Source organism: Cololabis saira, chromosome 14 (genome assembly GCF_033807715.1).
Source record: "Cololabis saira isolate AMF1-May2022 chromosome 14, fColSai1.1, whole genome shotgun sequence".
Lineage (NCBI taxonomy): Eukaryota > Metazoa > Chordata > Actinopteri > Beloniformes > Belonidae > Cololabis > Cololabis saira.
The window spans coordinates 20,558,640-20,571,037 of NC_084600.1; the positions used below are offsets into that span (position 1 = coordinate 20,558,640).

The 12,398-nt window shown below is 38.7% G+C and overlaps 2 protein-coding genes across 2 annotated transcripts; one reads left to right on the top strand and one right to left on the bottom strand.

Moving 5' to 3' along the window:
• Positions 1–939: 939 nt before the first annotated feature.
• Positions 940–3,347, bottom strand: LOC133459791 (ester hydrolase C11orf54 homolog). The gene is made up of 8 exons (XM_061740080.1): positions 3,191–3,347; positions 2,998–3,096; positions 2,682–2,755; positions 2,486–2,587; positions 2,065–2,241; positions 1,630–1,779; positions 1,420–1,536; positions 940–1,287 (listed from the first exon to the last, which is right to left on the bottom strand). The coding sequence occupies exons 1-8, from the start codon at positions 3,255–3,257 to the stop codon at positions 1,114–1,116; spliced, it is 960 nt and encodes a 319-aa protein (XP_061596064.1). The 5' UTR covers positions 3,258–3,347; the 3' UTR covers positions 940–1,113.
• Positions 3,348–6,122: 2,775 nt separating this feature from the next.
• LOC133459787 (nucleolar protein dao-5-like) lies at positions 6,123–11,669 on the top strand. Its single transcript, XM_061740073.1, has 5 exons — positions 6,123–6,433; positions 7,238–7,526; positions 7,612–7,736; positions 9,155–9,203; positions 9,291–11,669. Exons 1-5 carry the CDS (start codon positions 6,348–6,350, stop codon positions 11,367–11,369), a joined length of 2,628 nt encoding a protein of 875 aa, XP_061596057.1. The 5' UTR covers positions 6,123–6,347; the 3' UTR covers positions 11,370–11,669.
• Positions 11,670–12,398: the final 729 nt, after the last annotated feature.

The following is a 12,398-nucleotide window of genomic DNA, read 5'->3' on the forward strand; positions in this document are numbered from 1 at the left end:
CACTGTGGAACTGACATAACTGTTGCAGCCATTATATATGTTTCATTATTGATTGTTGTTTATTTGTTGTTGTCATTTGTTGAACGCTAGGTGGTGTATGGGTGCAAGAGGGAATTTAGGTGAGCTCACGGGTGCAGGTGAGATTGATTTTATTTCATATTGGAATAAACACTGTTAAAATGCGACAGAAGTCATGTGTATTTAGTTCACGCGTCCAAACTGTTATGTCCCAGTATAGCAATCCCTTAAGGACTTTTTGAGTAGCAATAGTCATCACAATAACTATGAGCAAAAACAAAGAAGCTGGTAAATTATTATTAGCACATTATTTATTTTTATCTTTATATTGGTGTTTGATTCGTATATGACAGTGCTGTGTGTGAGATCGAGATGTCAATTTCCCTGAGGGAACCTCCCAAAGGGATTAATAAAGTCATCTGAATCTGAACCATTAAGTTCAAGATAGACATATAGATTGGGGTGGATGCAAAAAGTCCTTAGGAAAGACATCATAGCTGTTTATATTTGCTCATGGATGAAGCTTTCAGTGAGGATCCCAGCTCCATTGAAAAAAACGGTTTCACTTTGTCAGCATCCACTGAAGCAGGAGAGACTTAACATCTGATCTCTCTCTCTCTCTCTCTCTCTCTCTCTCTCTCTCTCTCTCTCTCTCTCTCTCTCCGAACACATTAAAAAAATGTGCACTTCATTAATTCCAACCCAGGATTATTGTCATATAGGCGTGTTGCTCACTCCAGGATTGTAGATCCAAAAAATGTCATCACTATTGTTGCTAACCTATTTATATTTGACTTTCCTCCAACGTTGTTTGATGCTCGCTTTCTGTATCACGATTAAAACTTGGGCAACAGCAGAAAAACAAAAACAGACTTCTTGTATATCTATTTTTTGCAATGAGACAATATTACTCAAATGTGACTTTAATGCAAGAGTCATACATATTTTAGGTGATACCTTTTTTTCAGAAGAAAACTTTATTTGGAGTTGTAATTTTGAAATATGTGAAACACAAGTCCTGATCTGAAATGATTTAAACGATGTTTATCGTGAGTTTGAGTTCATATAGGTAACAGATATGACTAATCATTCTTTTCAGTCTCGGCCGACTTTGTGTGTCTCTTTGGGCCTGTCGACACGATAGACAAACTCTGCGGGCATGAAGTATCCCAGGTACTCCACACTGTCAGGGGTGGTGTCAATGTAGTAGTGACCACCTTCACCGTGGTGGCTGAAGCAGTGGGTGTGCTCCACACGCAGGTCCAAGCCCTGGACACAGCAACACCATCCAAATACACATTAGAAGAGTTCAAGTCTGTTGTGCAAAATTACTGAAAACAGATGAGAAAACCTAAAACAGATCTTTTTATGGCATGTATGTAGGATGCTTGCTTTACTTACAGGGTCTCTGGATACCAGCACTGACTGGCAGATGAGCGGAGCGCTGACTTCAAAGTGCTTGAGCCAGTTGTTGACATCATCGTTGGAGTTGAGGGGGCAGGCCGAGAACTCTCTTGGCTTTTAATTTTACAAAATAAGAACATAAAATCATTGCATGTAACCATCAGTAGCTATTAGGAATGTATCTTCGGTCTAATTCAATAATAGTACCATGATGTGGATTTTAGCCTTCCCTTTCTGGATGATGAAGGTTCCTCCAAGTGCAAGGCTTTTATCAGGGTAGTGAGTTTCAAGAGTCGTCCTCAGGGCCGTCACCAGACTGTGGCTGCCGGTTCTCTTCTTGGCCCGAACCTCTATAACCTGGAGAAAATGTGCATAACCCAGCTTGTTCATGCACTGAGTCTTTGTTAATTTTTATTCTTTCAAATGACCGGAGAACCCACGTGATGGGGCTGAAGTTCATACAAAACCATTTTAGTGAAAGAGGTCAAGGTAATTGTTTGTAAGCTCATGTCTAACCAGATGTGATCATTATGCTCCACAAACCAAATTGGGAATGACTAAGTATATTTAAAAAGAAGCCAGTGCACGCCACATTATCAAATCTACGAGCTGGAGATAAAATCTGATTAGGAGGCTCATTACTTTTCCAGGTTTCCCTTCACAAGCATACAGATTGCCCAGAAGTCCAAAGTTGCAGTCAGAGAATTTGTCGCTGTATTTTTCTTGCAGACACTGCCCATCGGCTGGGTTGATGGAGGAAAAGTAGCTGCTGTTCACCGCAGGCCTTCCCTGTACTTCAGTGAGAACCAGAGGCATCAGCTGTGGACCACAATATTTCATTCAATTATTATTATTTTTTTAAAGCTTTTCAGGTTTATGATGGTCATTATTTCAGTTTTTTGAAATGATTCTCAAGAAAAAGCTAAATGAAAATCACGTTTTAGCCTTATTTACTTGCATTCATTCTCTTATTTAGGCCATCATTGTCTGTAAACACAAGTCATTGTGTAACATATGTAAATATTGCTGCCTAGCAAGAGTAGTCTTTGTGATGTTGACTCACCTCTGCATTCATTCCAACAATTCTGGAGGGGGCAGCTGCTGCACCCAGGATGAAAGCTCCTGGCAGCTCCAGCTCCTTTGATATTGTGTTCATGTTGTATTCCTGAAAGAAGGTAGAAAACAGAATAAGTGCTGTCACTACTGGACAGAATACAATATTATCATGCGATGGTGTTATATTAAAAACAAACAACTACCTTATGCTTTTGAACCAAAGGGATGAGATACGGTACACCTCCAACATCAGTAATGCGAGGATTTCCACAAAGCCCTTAAGCACAGCAACAATAGAGGATTTGTCAGGAATGCAAAACCGCAGACATGCATCATATATCTTACATTTTGCACTTCAGTTATTTTTTTTTATCTGGAAAAGAAGATTAATATGCAATTTTGGAAAAAGATATACATGAATGCAAAAGAAAGTTATTAGGAAACTATGTAAATGTACATACATAATTCCACAAAAATATAAAAGTACAAAGCAATAATTTGTATTGGATAAGCTCTTACCCTTGACAGGAAACCGGAAAGGATCCTTGGTAAGATCTGGACATTCCACGACACTCACTTGAACTTCTGCAAAGTTGCTTCCCAGTCCTGTCTGCAATACTGCAATCAACAAGCACGAATCATCACGTGAACCCATAATCGCACGAACATACTTTTGCCAGGTTGTCTTTATGTCATAGGCGAAGCCCTTTACCTCCACGTAGCTCCTCTAAAGCCGGGGTGTGCAGCTGCACTTTCTCAGTTTTGCTGGTATCGGCCATGATTCTTGGTGAAGTGCTGAATGTGCTTTGACAGCGTTTTGATTGTGCAGGAAAAACCTGCTGCCTGCACTTCTGCGGTTCAAGTCCAGACAAAGAGTCATTGTTGACAAGATAGTTCCCCTCACAGGAAGTTTCCTCGCCGCACCGGCGAACAGCTGACGGACAGGAAATCAAACGTAATGGCTTACAGTGGCGTTTGCGAACTTAGTTGTAGATAGAGAAGTATCCGAAATTGTCTCCAGAGTCTCCTTCACATGTTTCTAATGTTTCTATTTTTCTTTTCCATCTCTTCAGTAGGCGCCCAATTACAGTATGTTATTCTCTTTAAAGCTGTTTCAGTTTACACGTTGCTGCATTTTATTTTAAATATACCTCTTCCAGAACGCATGCATTGTCTATGATATTAAGGCAGATATTTCTTATTTTAGTAAGGGCCATTAAAAAACAAAAAAAACAAAAAAAAAACCACACCATTGATCAAAATTGAAATAAACAATCCTGGAAAACTAGCTTCCGGGATGATGCGGAAGCATCATTATGGGTAGTGATGTTTTACCTGATGTGTTTGGACGAAGGATAATTACATTGGAAAGAAACATGTTTCAGCAATTTAATGAACAGATTCACTGAACATTGAATCAGATGCATAGCCTACTACTACTACATATCTAAACACAAACTGAACGTTATCTTTCCTGCAAAACTGCTGCTTCAACTTTTTTCACTTATTATTATTACTTACTTATTATTTACAGCTAAAATAAATACTTGCAATGAATACTTATACGTAAAACAAAGCTATAAAAAAGACACATATGGTATGTATTCTAAACAAAAAAAAATCTTCATAACGGTGAATCACAGTCTATTCCAAAATACCTCATTATTCAAACTAAAATGTTGCACTAGAAAGTGTAATGTCTCTAAGAATTACAAAAGAGTAATCAGTCTTTTATTGTCACCATACAACACAATTTATCCAAGTAGTTGTAGTTTATTTAAGGCTGTGTCTGAGAAAGAAAGATCATTAAAGGTGTGGGTTACTGCACAAAAATATTTATTGCACATGTAGGCTACTACACAGTAATAATCACAATAAATGTACTATTAATTTAAAGTGCTGAGGATGTAAACGTGTACAAGAAAAGTATCAAATTGAGGTGTTTCCTGTTAGACTGAATTCTAATCCCGTCTTTCAGTTTTTATTATTCAGGTTTTTATTGTCAGATACTGTTCAGCTTCCAAGTTCAGTGGTAGGAGACAGCAGCAGTTTTGAATGTTACTCTGAGGATCTTCAAGAAATAGTCACCGCTCTTCCTTTCTGGCTGCTGCTTGATGTCTCTGGTCCAAAGACGTTCCTGCGATACATGTGTCAAGGAACCTGAAGGTGAACTGTTCACACAGACCCTAAAGATATGCAGTGATGCATTTCCAGAAGTCTGTCACTAGTCTTGGTCACATTCAGGACCAGATCATTGGGGTTAGGGTTAGAGAGTTACACATCAGCCTTGTAACACCACTTTGTCCCACTAGAGCACGACTGCTTAATACACGTTGACACAAATGGCCGTCATTATTAGACTTGTGCAGACCTTGAGGAACAGCCGATTATCTATTTATTTGAATCAGATGTGTTGATAAACTTGAAAGATGGCAGACCTCAAGGATTCAGAGTTGCCCAGCTTTGCACTAGAGGCAATAAACATGTGTTTGACCTACTTTATCACACTGAAATCGAGAAGATACACTGGCCGTGCACCTATTCTACTCATATGGCGTGTTTTTGTTAAAGTTTTTATTAAAGCCTCGGACTATTTTTGCATGATTCTGAGCCCTATTTGCCCATCACTGAGCTTAGAGTGGTGAGGGCAAATCAATGAGTATTCAGTGGTTGAATAATGTTTAATTATTATTATTATTAATATTTAGAATCAGATATTTAAAAAGAAAAAACAGTCGTTAATAATATGGTGAAAAACTATTCCAAAGCACATTTGTGTAGCTGAACACCTTTATTCAGGAAACTACACATTTTTATAAATCAAGCGTCAGGACTTGGGTGTTATGAGTCCAGATCAGACATTTTTCTTCCAAACACGTGTCTGTATGGAACACAGCGAGGATCACATTTTTATTTGTGAAACTCTTAACAAGTTATACAATACAATGTCTTATACAATGTCCCTTTCAGAGTTATTTCACTAAGACAGCTCAGTCCTGTTCTTATCTCAATAAACCCCTCTGCAACTTTTGCAAAATGAAATCATGGCATCCCAATACTTTTAGTCTGAGAAAATGAATCTCAAGTAAAGCACGTATACAGAGTGCAAAGTCACATTTATGCTCCAGGAGTGTTCAGCATAAGGCTGTCAGTGCAAACTGCATCTCTTGTGGACCCATGCTGATAGGACAAGCTATCTAGTTTTTTGCTGTGCAGGAAAGTTTACTTGAGCTCAAAAGACTACACATAGACAAGATGGTTCCCCTACCAGTACGTTTCTTCAGATAACGTTTTTTTTTAATTAGTTTTTGAACAGGAAACAGGGACGTTTGTCTTTTAAGGTTAGAGTAGATAGAAAAGTACCCAATGGGCGAAAACCTTAAATTACTACGGGTTTTATCATAAAATGTATGCACTATTCAGCTATACTAAAGCATTTACCAAAAATTAAAGCAGGGCGTAGTTGAGCTTGTCTTGCAAACCTTCGGCGGGGGTTTCTCAGCGCCTTCAGCCGTCAGACCGGAAGTTGGGGAGGTATTCATCTTGATGTATTTTATACTCTCTGTGCGGACGATGATTGGTCAGATCGCTGTATGCCACGTGGTTTGGTTAAACTCTTCCTGTTTTGTTCAGTACCACGTGTACGGAGTTTACTGTTTTTTGACACAGGCAATAAGATTGTGGGATTTTACTAACATTGCTTGTCTTTTGAGGAACCAGTCGCCTTTACTGTTTCTGTTCAAATGCGTTTTCCACCTTTGTTCCAACACGACGTCAAAACAAGCTTGTCTTGCTTTACAGGATGTAATCACTGAGGTTGTGCCGCCGGATTCATTACACAGTGTACTAGAGACGTACCCCCTGATTTTATGGAGCAAATATCACACTGTCTAAAGTCCTCCGAAGGTCAAAGCGGAAAGGATGGGATATCTGAAGGTCCAGATGAAGCACATAGGTGAGGAATGGGTGTGTGGCTCCTCAACAGAGGTGTCCAAAGTATTCACATTCATTACTCAGGTAGAAGTATAGATACTAGAGTTTAAAAATACTCCTGTAGAAGTTGAAGTATCAACTCAAGTTTTTTACTCAAGTAAAAGTATAAAAGTACTGGTTTCAAAACTACTTAAAGTATAAAAGTAAAAGTAATGTAAGGGGGAAAAAAGCCATTAAGGACAAAAGCCATTGAAAATGAATGCATCTTAGTATAATGCAAATATATTAAAGAACCATATATGTGTACTATTGAGCATTAACATGTGTTTCAGAGAGCAGAAGATGTGATGACTAGTTGCCTATAAGTATTGTAATGGTGCAAAGAGTCAAACTTCAGAGGCATGTTATCATTTATCCTAACCTTTATTGGAATGTACATCCAAGTTTAGTTGCAGGAATCTAAGGGAACGGATGTAAGAACAAAACTGGACAAGAACATCTGAAACAACCACAACCAAATTCACTCTATCCGGATGGAGCAATTTAACTGGATAGTTTTTTTTTAAAGGCCGAAATGTAATAGAGTAACGAGGCTGTTTTGAAAATGTAAGGAGTAAAAAGTACAGATAATTGCGTGAAAATGTAAGGAGTAAAAGTAAAAAGTCGTCTGAAAAACAATTACTCCAGTGAAGTATAGATAACCAAAATTTCTACTTAAGTAAGGTAACAAAGTATTTGTACTTCTTTACTTGACACCTCTGCTCCTCAAATATGATCAGCCAGCTGCTCCAGGTTGTCCTAAATGGGATCTTGTGTTTCTCCGCAGTGATTCAGGGGACAGCATCTTCATCACTCAGTTACCTGTACCAGCGGCTGTGCGAAGAAAGAGACAAAGGGCCCAAGACTCTCAATCAGAGTTCAGTTCTTCTGGAGGTACAGCTTTTTATGAAGATGAAACATCGCCATCTAATTCTAATACAGAACACAGTTCATACAAACAGAAGAAGAAGAAGAAGGAAAAGAAGAGGCCACCCACATACAGATTCTCTTTTCTCAACAAGACAGAGGGCCAGGGTAGCGTGGCCCTGACGCCCCTGCAGAACAAAAGGCTGCATGTGAGATCACACAAACTTAAATTCCTTTTTGTTCTTTTTCTCTGTTATTGTGTGAAATAAACAAGTAATGCAAATGTCTTTGCAGAATTACGCCATGAGAGGGTTTTTTAATTGTGTTGAGCTGTTGGAGAGAGAGAGGAGAGGAGAAAATCAGATGTCGTCTTTGCCAACAGTTGACATGGACAGGGATTGCATAACCCCAATTTCAGAGTAAGTTTACACATAAATAGAGAATAAGGTCTTCAATGTTAAGTTAGCCTGCATCTATCAGGACTAATCCCTAATAATCACTTTTAAGCACTTTCTTTTTTTGCGAAACAACCCTGCTCTTGCAGTCTCCCATCTCAGATACTGTATAACCAAACCAACCAAAACAACTGGACCACCATCCAGGACGTGACAATTGAATGTCACATTAAAGTACTATGTCACACATCAACAATTAACAATGTTGTTTTTTTGTGTGTGTGTTCGTGCATGCGTGCACTTCCAAGTACAAAGTTAGGGATAAATATAGGTGGATTGCCTGGAAAGAAGAAAAAAATTTGAATTTGGCCTTTTATTTTTCATCAGCGTTATATGGAAAACCTTTCATTTATAGTGATGGAAGAATGTCTGGGTGTTTGGGACAGCTACATTAAATTTAGATAACGGATGGGCAGATAGCTGGATTTTTAACACCAGAAGAGATTTTTCCTGTAATGAAGTGAGTACCACAAACATGCACATAACAGCTGGCCAGGTCTCTTGAGTTTCCCTTATTTTCATCTTCTCTCCTGATTGCCTGAAGACACAAAACTCTCCTATCACGCTTCTTTAAGCTGCGATACCACTCATGTTTCCAACTTGCCTCAAGTAGTTTTGCAGTGTTTATTTTCACCCCAAGTTCTGTGTGGTCATCCCAAAGACAGGGATGTCAGAGCAGTCTCTCATCTGTTGTTCAGGTCTTCTTTTGGCTTTTTCTTTTGTTTGAAAACCTCACAAATGACACTTTAAGAAAGCATATTTTTAGAGATCATTCTTTTATTTACTTACCGGTACTTACTTATTTATTTTGGATGACAGTCGGTTCTCGTGGCGCTTAAGGTTTCCAGTTTATTCCCATGAATAATGTTTCATTATTATTAATATTTAGAATCAGATATTTAAAAAGAAAAAACATAGTCTTTAATAATCTGGTGTAAAACTATTCCAAAGCACATTTGTTTCTTTGAACACCTTTATTCAGGAAACTACACATATTTTTATCAGTCGAGTGTCAGGACTTGGGTGTTATGAGTCCAGATGAGACATTTTCCTTCCAAACACCTGACTGTATGAGACACAGCAAATGTGACATTTTTATTTGTGAAAATCTTGACTATAACAGTCATCTAACGAGACAAATTGTGATTTGTTCCCTTTTTTTTTAGATCATCACAGAAAACTATATATATTATTTAATTGTTTACATCCCTTTTGTTCGACAATGTAAAAGATGATTGAAAGTAAAGAAAATCACGTGAATAATTAGGTATGTTTAACTGTGTGTGCCTTATTTCAGTACTTAGGGCAGCACTAACCTGCATGAAGGTCACTGCAACAGTACCTATGAATAGTTGGTAATAAAAGCCTTTCTGCTGTTGTAGGGAAGAAGATAAAGAAGACCGTTTGGAGGACGGAGACTTCAAAATTGTGGTAAGCAGGCTGTTTACACCAAGAATAAAACAGATCCTGAAGCACTTTGTGAGAGTGATTGAGCGTTTATACCGTGTCCTCTGACAGGGAAGGAAACAGTTTGCGGTGCCGTTAAAACCCAAGATATCGCGACGTTCCTGCAATCCAAGGAATAATGAAGGACGACAGCAGACAAGTACATCAAGTACTGCTGGATGGGCGTCAAAAGAGAAACAACGGAGCACGATATGGAAAGTCCGGAGGATTACACTGTCTTCAGATAGTGAGAGCTCTGATGATGGAGAGGTCCTGGCTCCAACCGGAACGCCACGGAAAAAGAAATTTCTTAAAATAGGAAAGAAAAATATAAATTTTAATGAAAAAGAAAAAGCAGATGAGGTGGGTAGCGACAGTGATCCTACACTTTGTGGCTCAAGTCTGGATGAATACATGGAAAAGGTCAAAGAAGCAGCTGTGGCTGAGCCTCATGCTGATATTTCCCAGAGGGGGGACGCAGAGTGTGAACCCGAGAGGCCAAATCTCCCCCGAGGTGATGCTAATAACGGTGCTCTGTGCAGTCAAACAAGGGTGAAGAAAAAGGGCAAAAAAGACTATGAAAGCGTTTTAGAAGGAAGTCCAGGAGAGGCAGAGGGGCAGCGGGCGGCCCCGTCTGTGAAAGCAGCAGTCGCAGAGGGAGATGAAGCTCCCCGTGTGTCGCAGGCTGCCGATGAGCTGGAGTCACAACGGAAGGAAAAGAGCGTGGAGGTGGATGCTGCAGTTAGCCTTAATGAGGAGAAGAAGAACAAGAAGAAGAAGAAGAAGAAGAAGAAGGAAAAAAATATGAATGACAATGTGGATATAGAGACTGGGATGGCCAATGAACCTCAATATAATGATGGCAAATCATTTAATAAGACTACAGATCTACCCCAGCCAACAACAGGGCACGTTGAGGATCTGGAGGATTGTTTGGAAAACCCTGAAACTGCTCTGGAAACATTAGAATTTACCTCTGTTAAAAGAAAAAAGCCCAAAAAGAAAAAGAAACGCTCAAGTTTTAAAGACAATACTGAAGTTGGAGAAGATATTTGTGTAGATGTGGACTGTTCTAGCGATGTTATAACTGTGACAGGAAGTACGGACTTGTTAGCTAAAAAACAGAGCATCTCTGAGAGGGTGCACGTCTCATATACTCCAGGAGAAGATGAAACTGTTGATAATACACCCAAAAAGACTGAGGCCCTCGAGGAGCAAGATGCTGATCTGGCAACTGAGAAGAAGAAGAAGAAGAAGAAAAAGAAAAAAAAGAAAATGAAGGAATTGTCCGACACGACTGTGTCAGAAGCCACTGCTTCACAAAGTGATTGTTTGGCGTCTGCACAGAAAAAGTATAAGAGGAAGACCTCTTCCTTCCTTGTTGCTGATGAAGAGGAAAAAGCCGGTCAGACACATGGAGATAAACACGTTTGTCACGGCGATGGTGCAGAAACGCCTGACGTCAGCATCAGTCATTTAACAACCACATCAACAGACGTGGCAGCAGGTCTGGAGGAAAGTGGGCTGCAGAAAAAGAAGAGGTCAGCTGTATGGGACAGTGTGGAAAGAGAGACAGATTTTGAGGAACCACAGAAAACAAGTCCAGGGGCTCTACCTGAACCGGGGATCGTGGAAAAAAAGAAACACAAGAGAAATAAAAGGAAGAAGGAGAAGAAAAAACAGAAAGCTGCCCCTGAAGACACCAAATCAGAAGATTCCACACTGAATACCTGTAGTTCACTTTCACCCAAGAAAAAGCGCAAACATGGTCGCAGCTCTGAAACTTTAATTGATAGCATTTTATCTGAAGGCCAAGCGACCGCAGAAACTCTGTTTGAACACACTTTACCGTCTTCAAGTACGTTGGGATTAGGTGATGCGAGAGTCAAGAAGAAGAAGGAAAGCGGGGACGATGGTGATGAACATTTAGCTCCACTGAAATCCCTCACAGACACTACTGATACAGTGGTCTATGAAACCAAAAAAGAAAAAAGGAAAAAGCAAGGAGCTGATTGCAGTTTCATCTCTGCCGGACCAGACACACCTGTTACTCAAGTTGAAACATCCTCTTCACACACTGTCAGGAAAAACAAGGTTAAAAAAGCCAAGAGGGCGCTTTATAATCCAAGTGAGGAGCTCTTCTCAGACTAGTAACAAGCTGATGATCGGATGTGATCAGAGCTTTCACTATATTTGTAAACTCATTTTTACCTTGCAGTCTTGAAGTGATGTTTTTTTTTTTTTTTTAAATATGTACCTTACAACAAAATATTTTTATGACTATTGCTCTCTATTGGTTTTTAGAAGAATTTACAGAGTAATTTGCCGTAATTGCATTTGTATTTTTATATTTAAAACATATTTTTGGACCAAAAAATGTAAAAAAAATAATGTCAAAAGTGTGGATTGAAACTTTGTGTCTAGTGCTGAAGGAGGACATTTGCTGCTACGTAGTCCACATTTAAATAAAAAAGTTATTATAAACTAACTAATTCTGGCCTTTTGTTCCAACATCCCAAAGAAAATGTAATGATTTGCAAAATGGTTTTAACCCTATGTTTAACTCTTCACATTTTCCTCATTTAGATTATCACAGCAGAATATGAAAGCGATTTGGGATTGTCTTGCTGAAATGTGCACAGATGTGGATACTGACTTTAATAAAAAATAAGAACAAACCTAAAGATCCCACTAGCTGAATTATACAACATTCATTACTTCCAAACAGAAATTCATGCAGCATATTAAAGTATATACTGTATGTCTGTATAAAGGACATGTCCAAACCATTGTATAGAGCAGAACAACGTTAACACTAGTATGAATCTATGTATCTATATGCAAATAGATATATACACATATACATACACACACATTTTGAACGTTTAGAATCCATTGTAAATTAATGTATATAGATAAATGAATCTATTTTAACTGAATTTACAACAAAATAAATGTATACCCACTGTGCACACATCTATCTATATTTACATGCACACGCGCAACAATACACAAAACATAAATCCTGTTTAACATGTCTGAAAAGATGCAAACAACACAAGGTAATCAATAATTACCCTAAATACCCTATAATTAACAGCAAATGGTACTGTAAAGCAGCGGTATTACATAGTACATCTTGTAAACATTGCGGGATTCAAACTAATTGTGTGCTTTCGG

Bases quoted from the DNA above. Each gene is read 5' to 3' on its own strand.
- LOC133459791 (XM_061740080.1), bottom strand. From the start codon at position 3,257: ATGGCCGATACCAGCAAAACTGAGAAAGTGCAGCTGCACACCCCGGCT. The intron at 2,756-2,997 runs GTAAGAGCTTAT...GCTGTGCTTAAG, and splicing joins TTTCCGGTTTCCTGTCAAGG to GGCTTTGTGGAAATCCTCGC. The intron at 1,537-1,629 runs GTACTATTATTG...TAAAATTAAAAG, and splicing joins AGGCTAAAATCCACATCATG to CCAAGAGAGTTCTCGGCCTG.
- LOC133459787 (XM_061740073.1), top strand. From the start codon at position 6,348: ATGGAGCAAATATCACACTGTCTAAAGTCCTCCGAAGGTCAAAGCGGA. The intron at 6,434-7,237 runs GTGAGGAATGGG...GTTTCTCCGCAG, and splicing joins GGTCCAGATGAAGCACATAG to TGATTCAGGGGACAGCATCT. The intron at 7,527-7,611 runs GTGAGATCACAC...ATGTCTTTGCAG, and splicing joins TGCAGAACAAAAGGCTGCAT to AATTACGCCATGAGAGGGTT.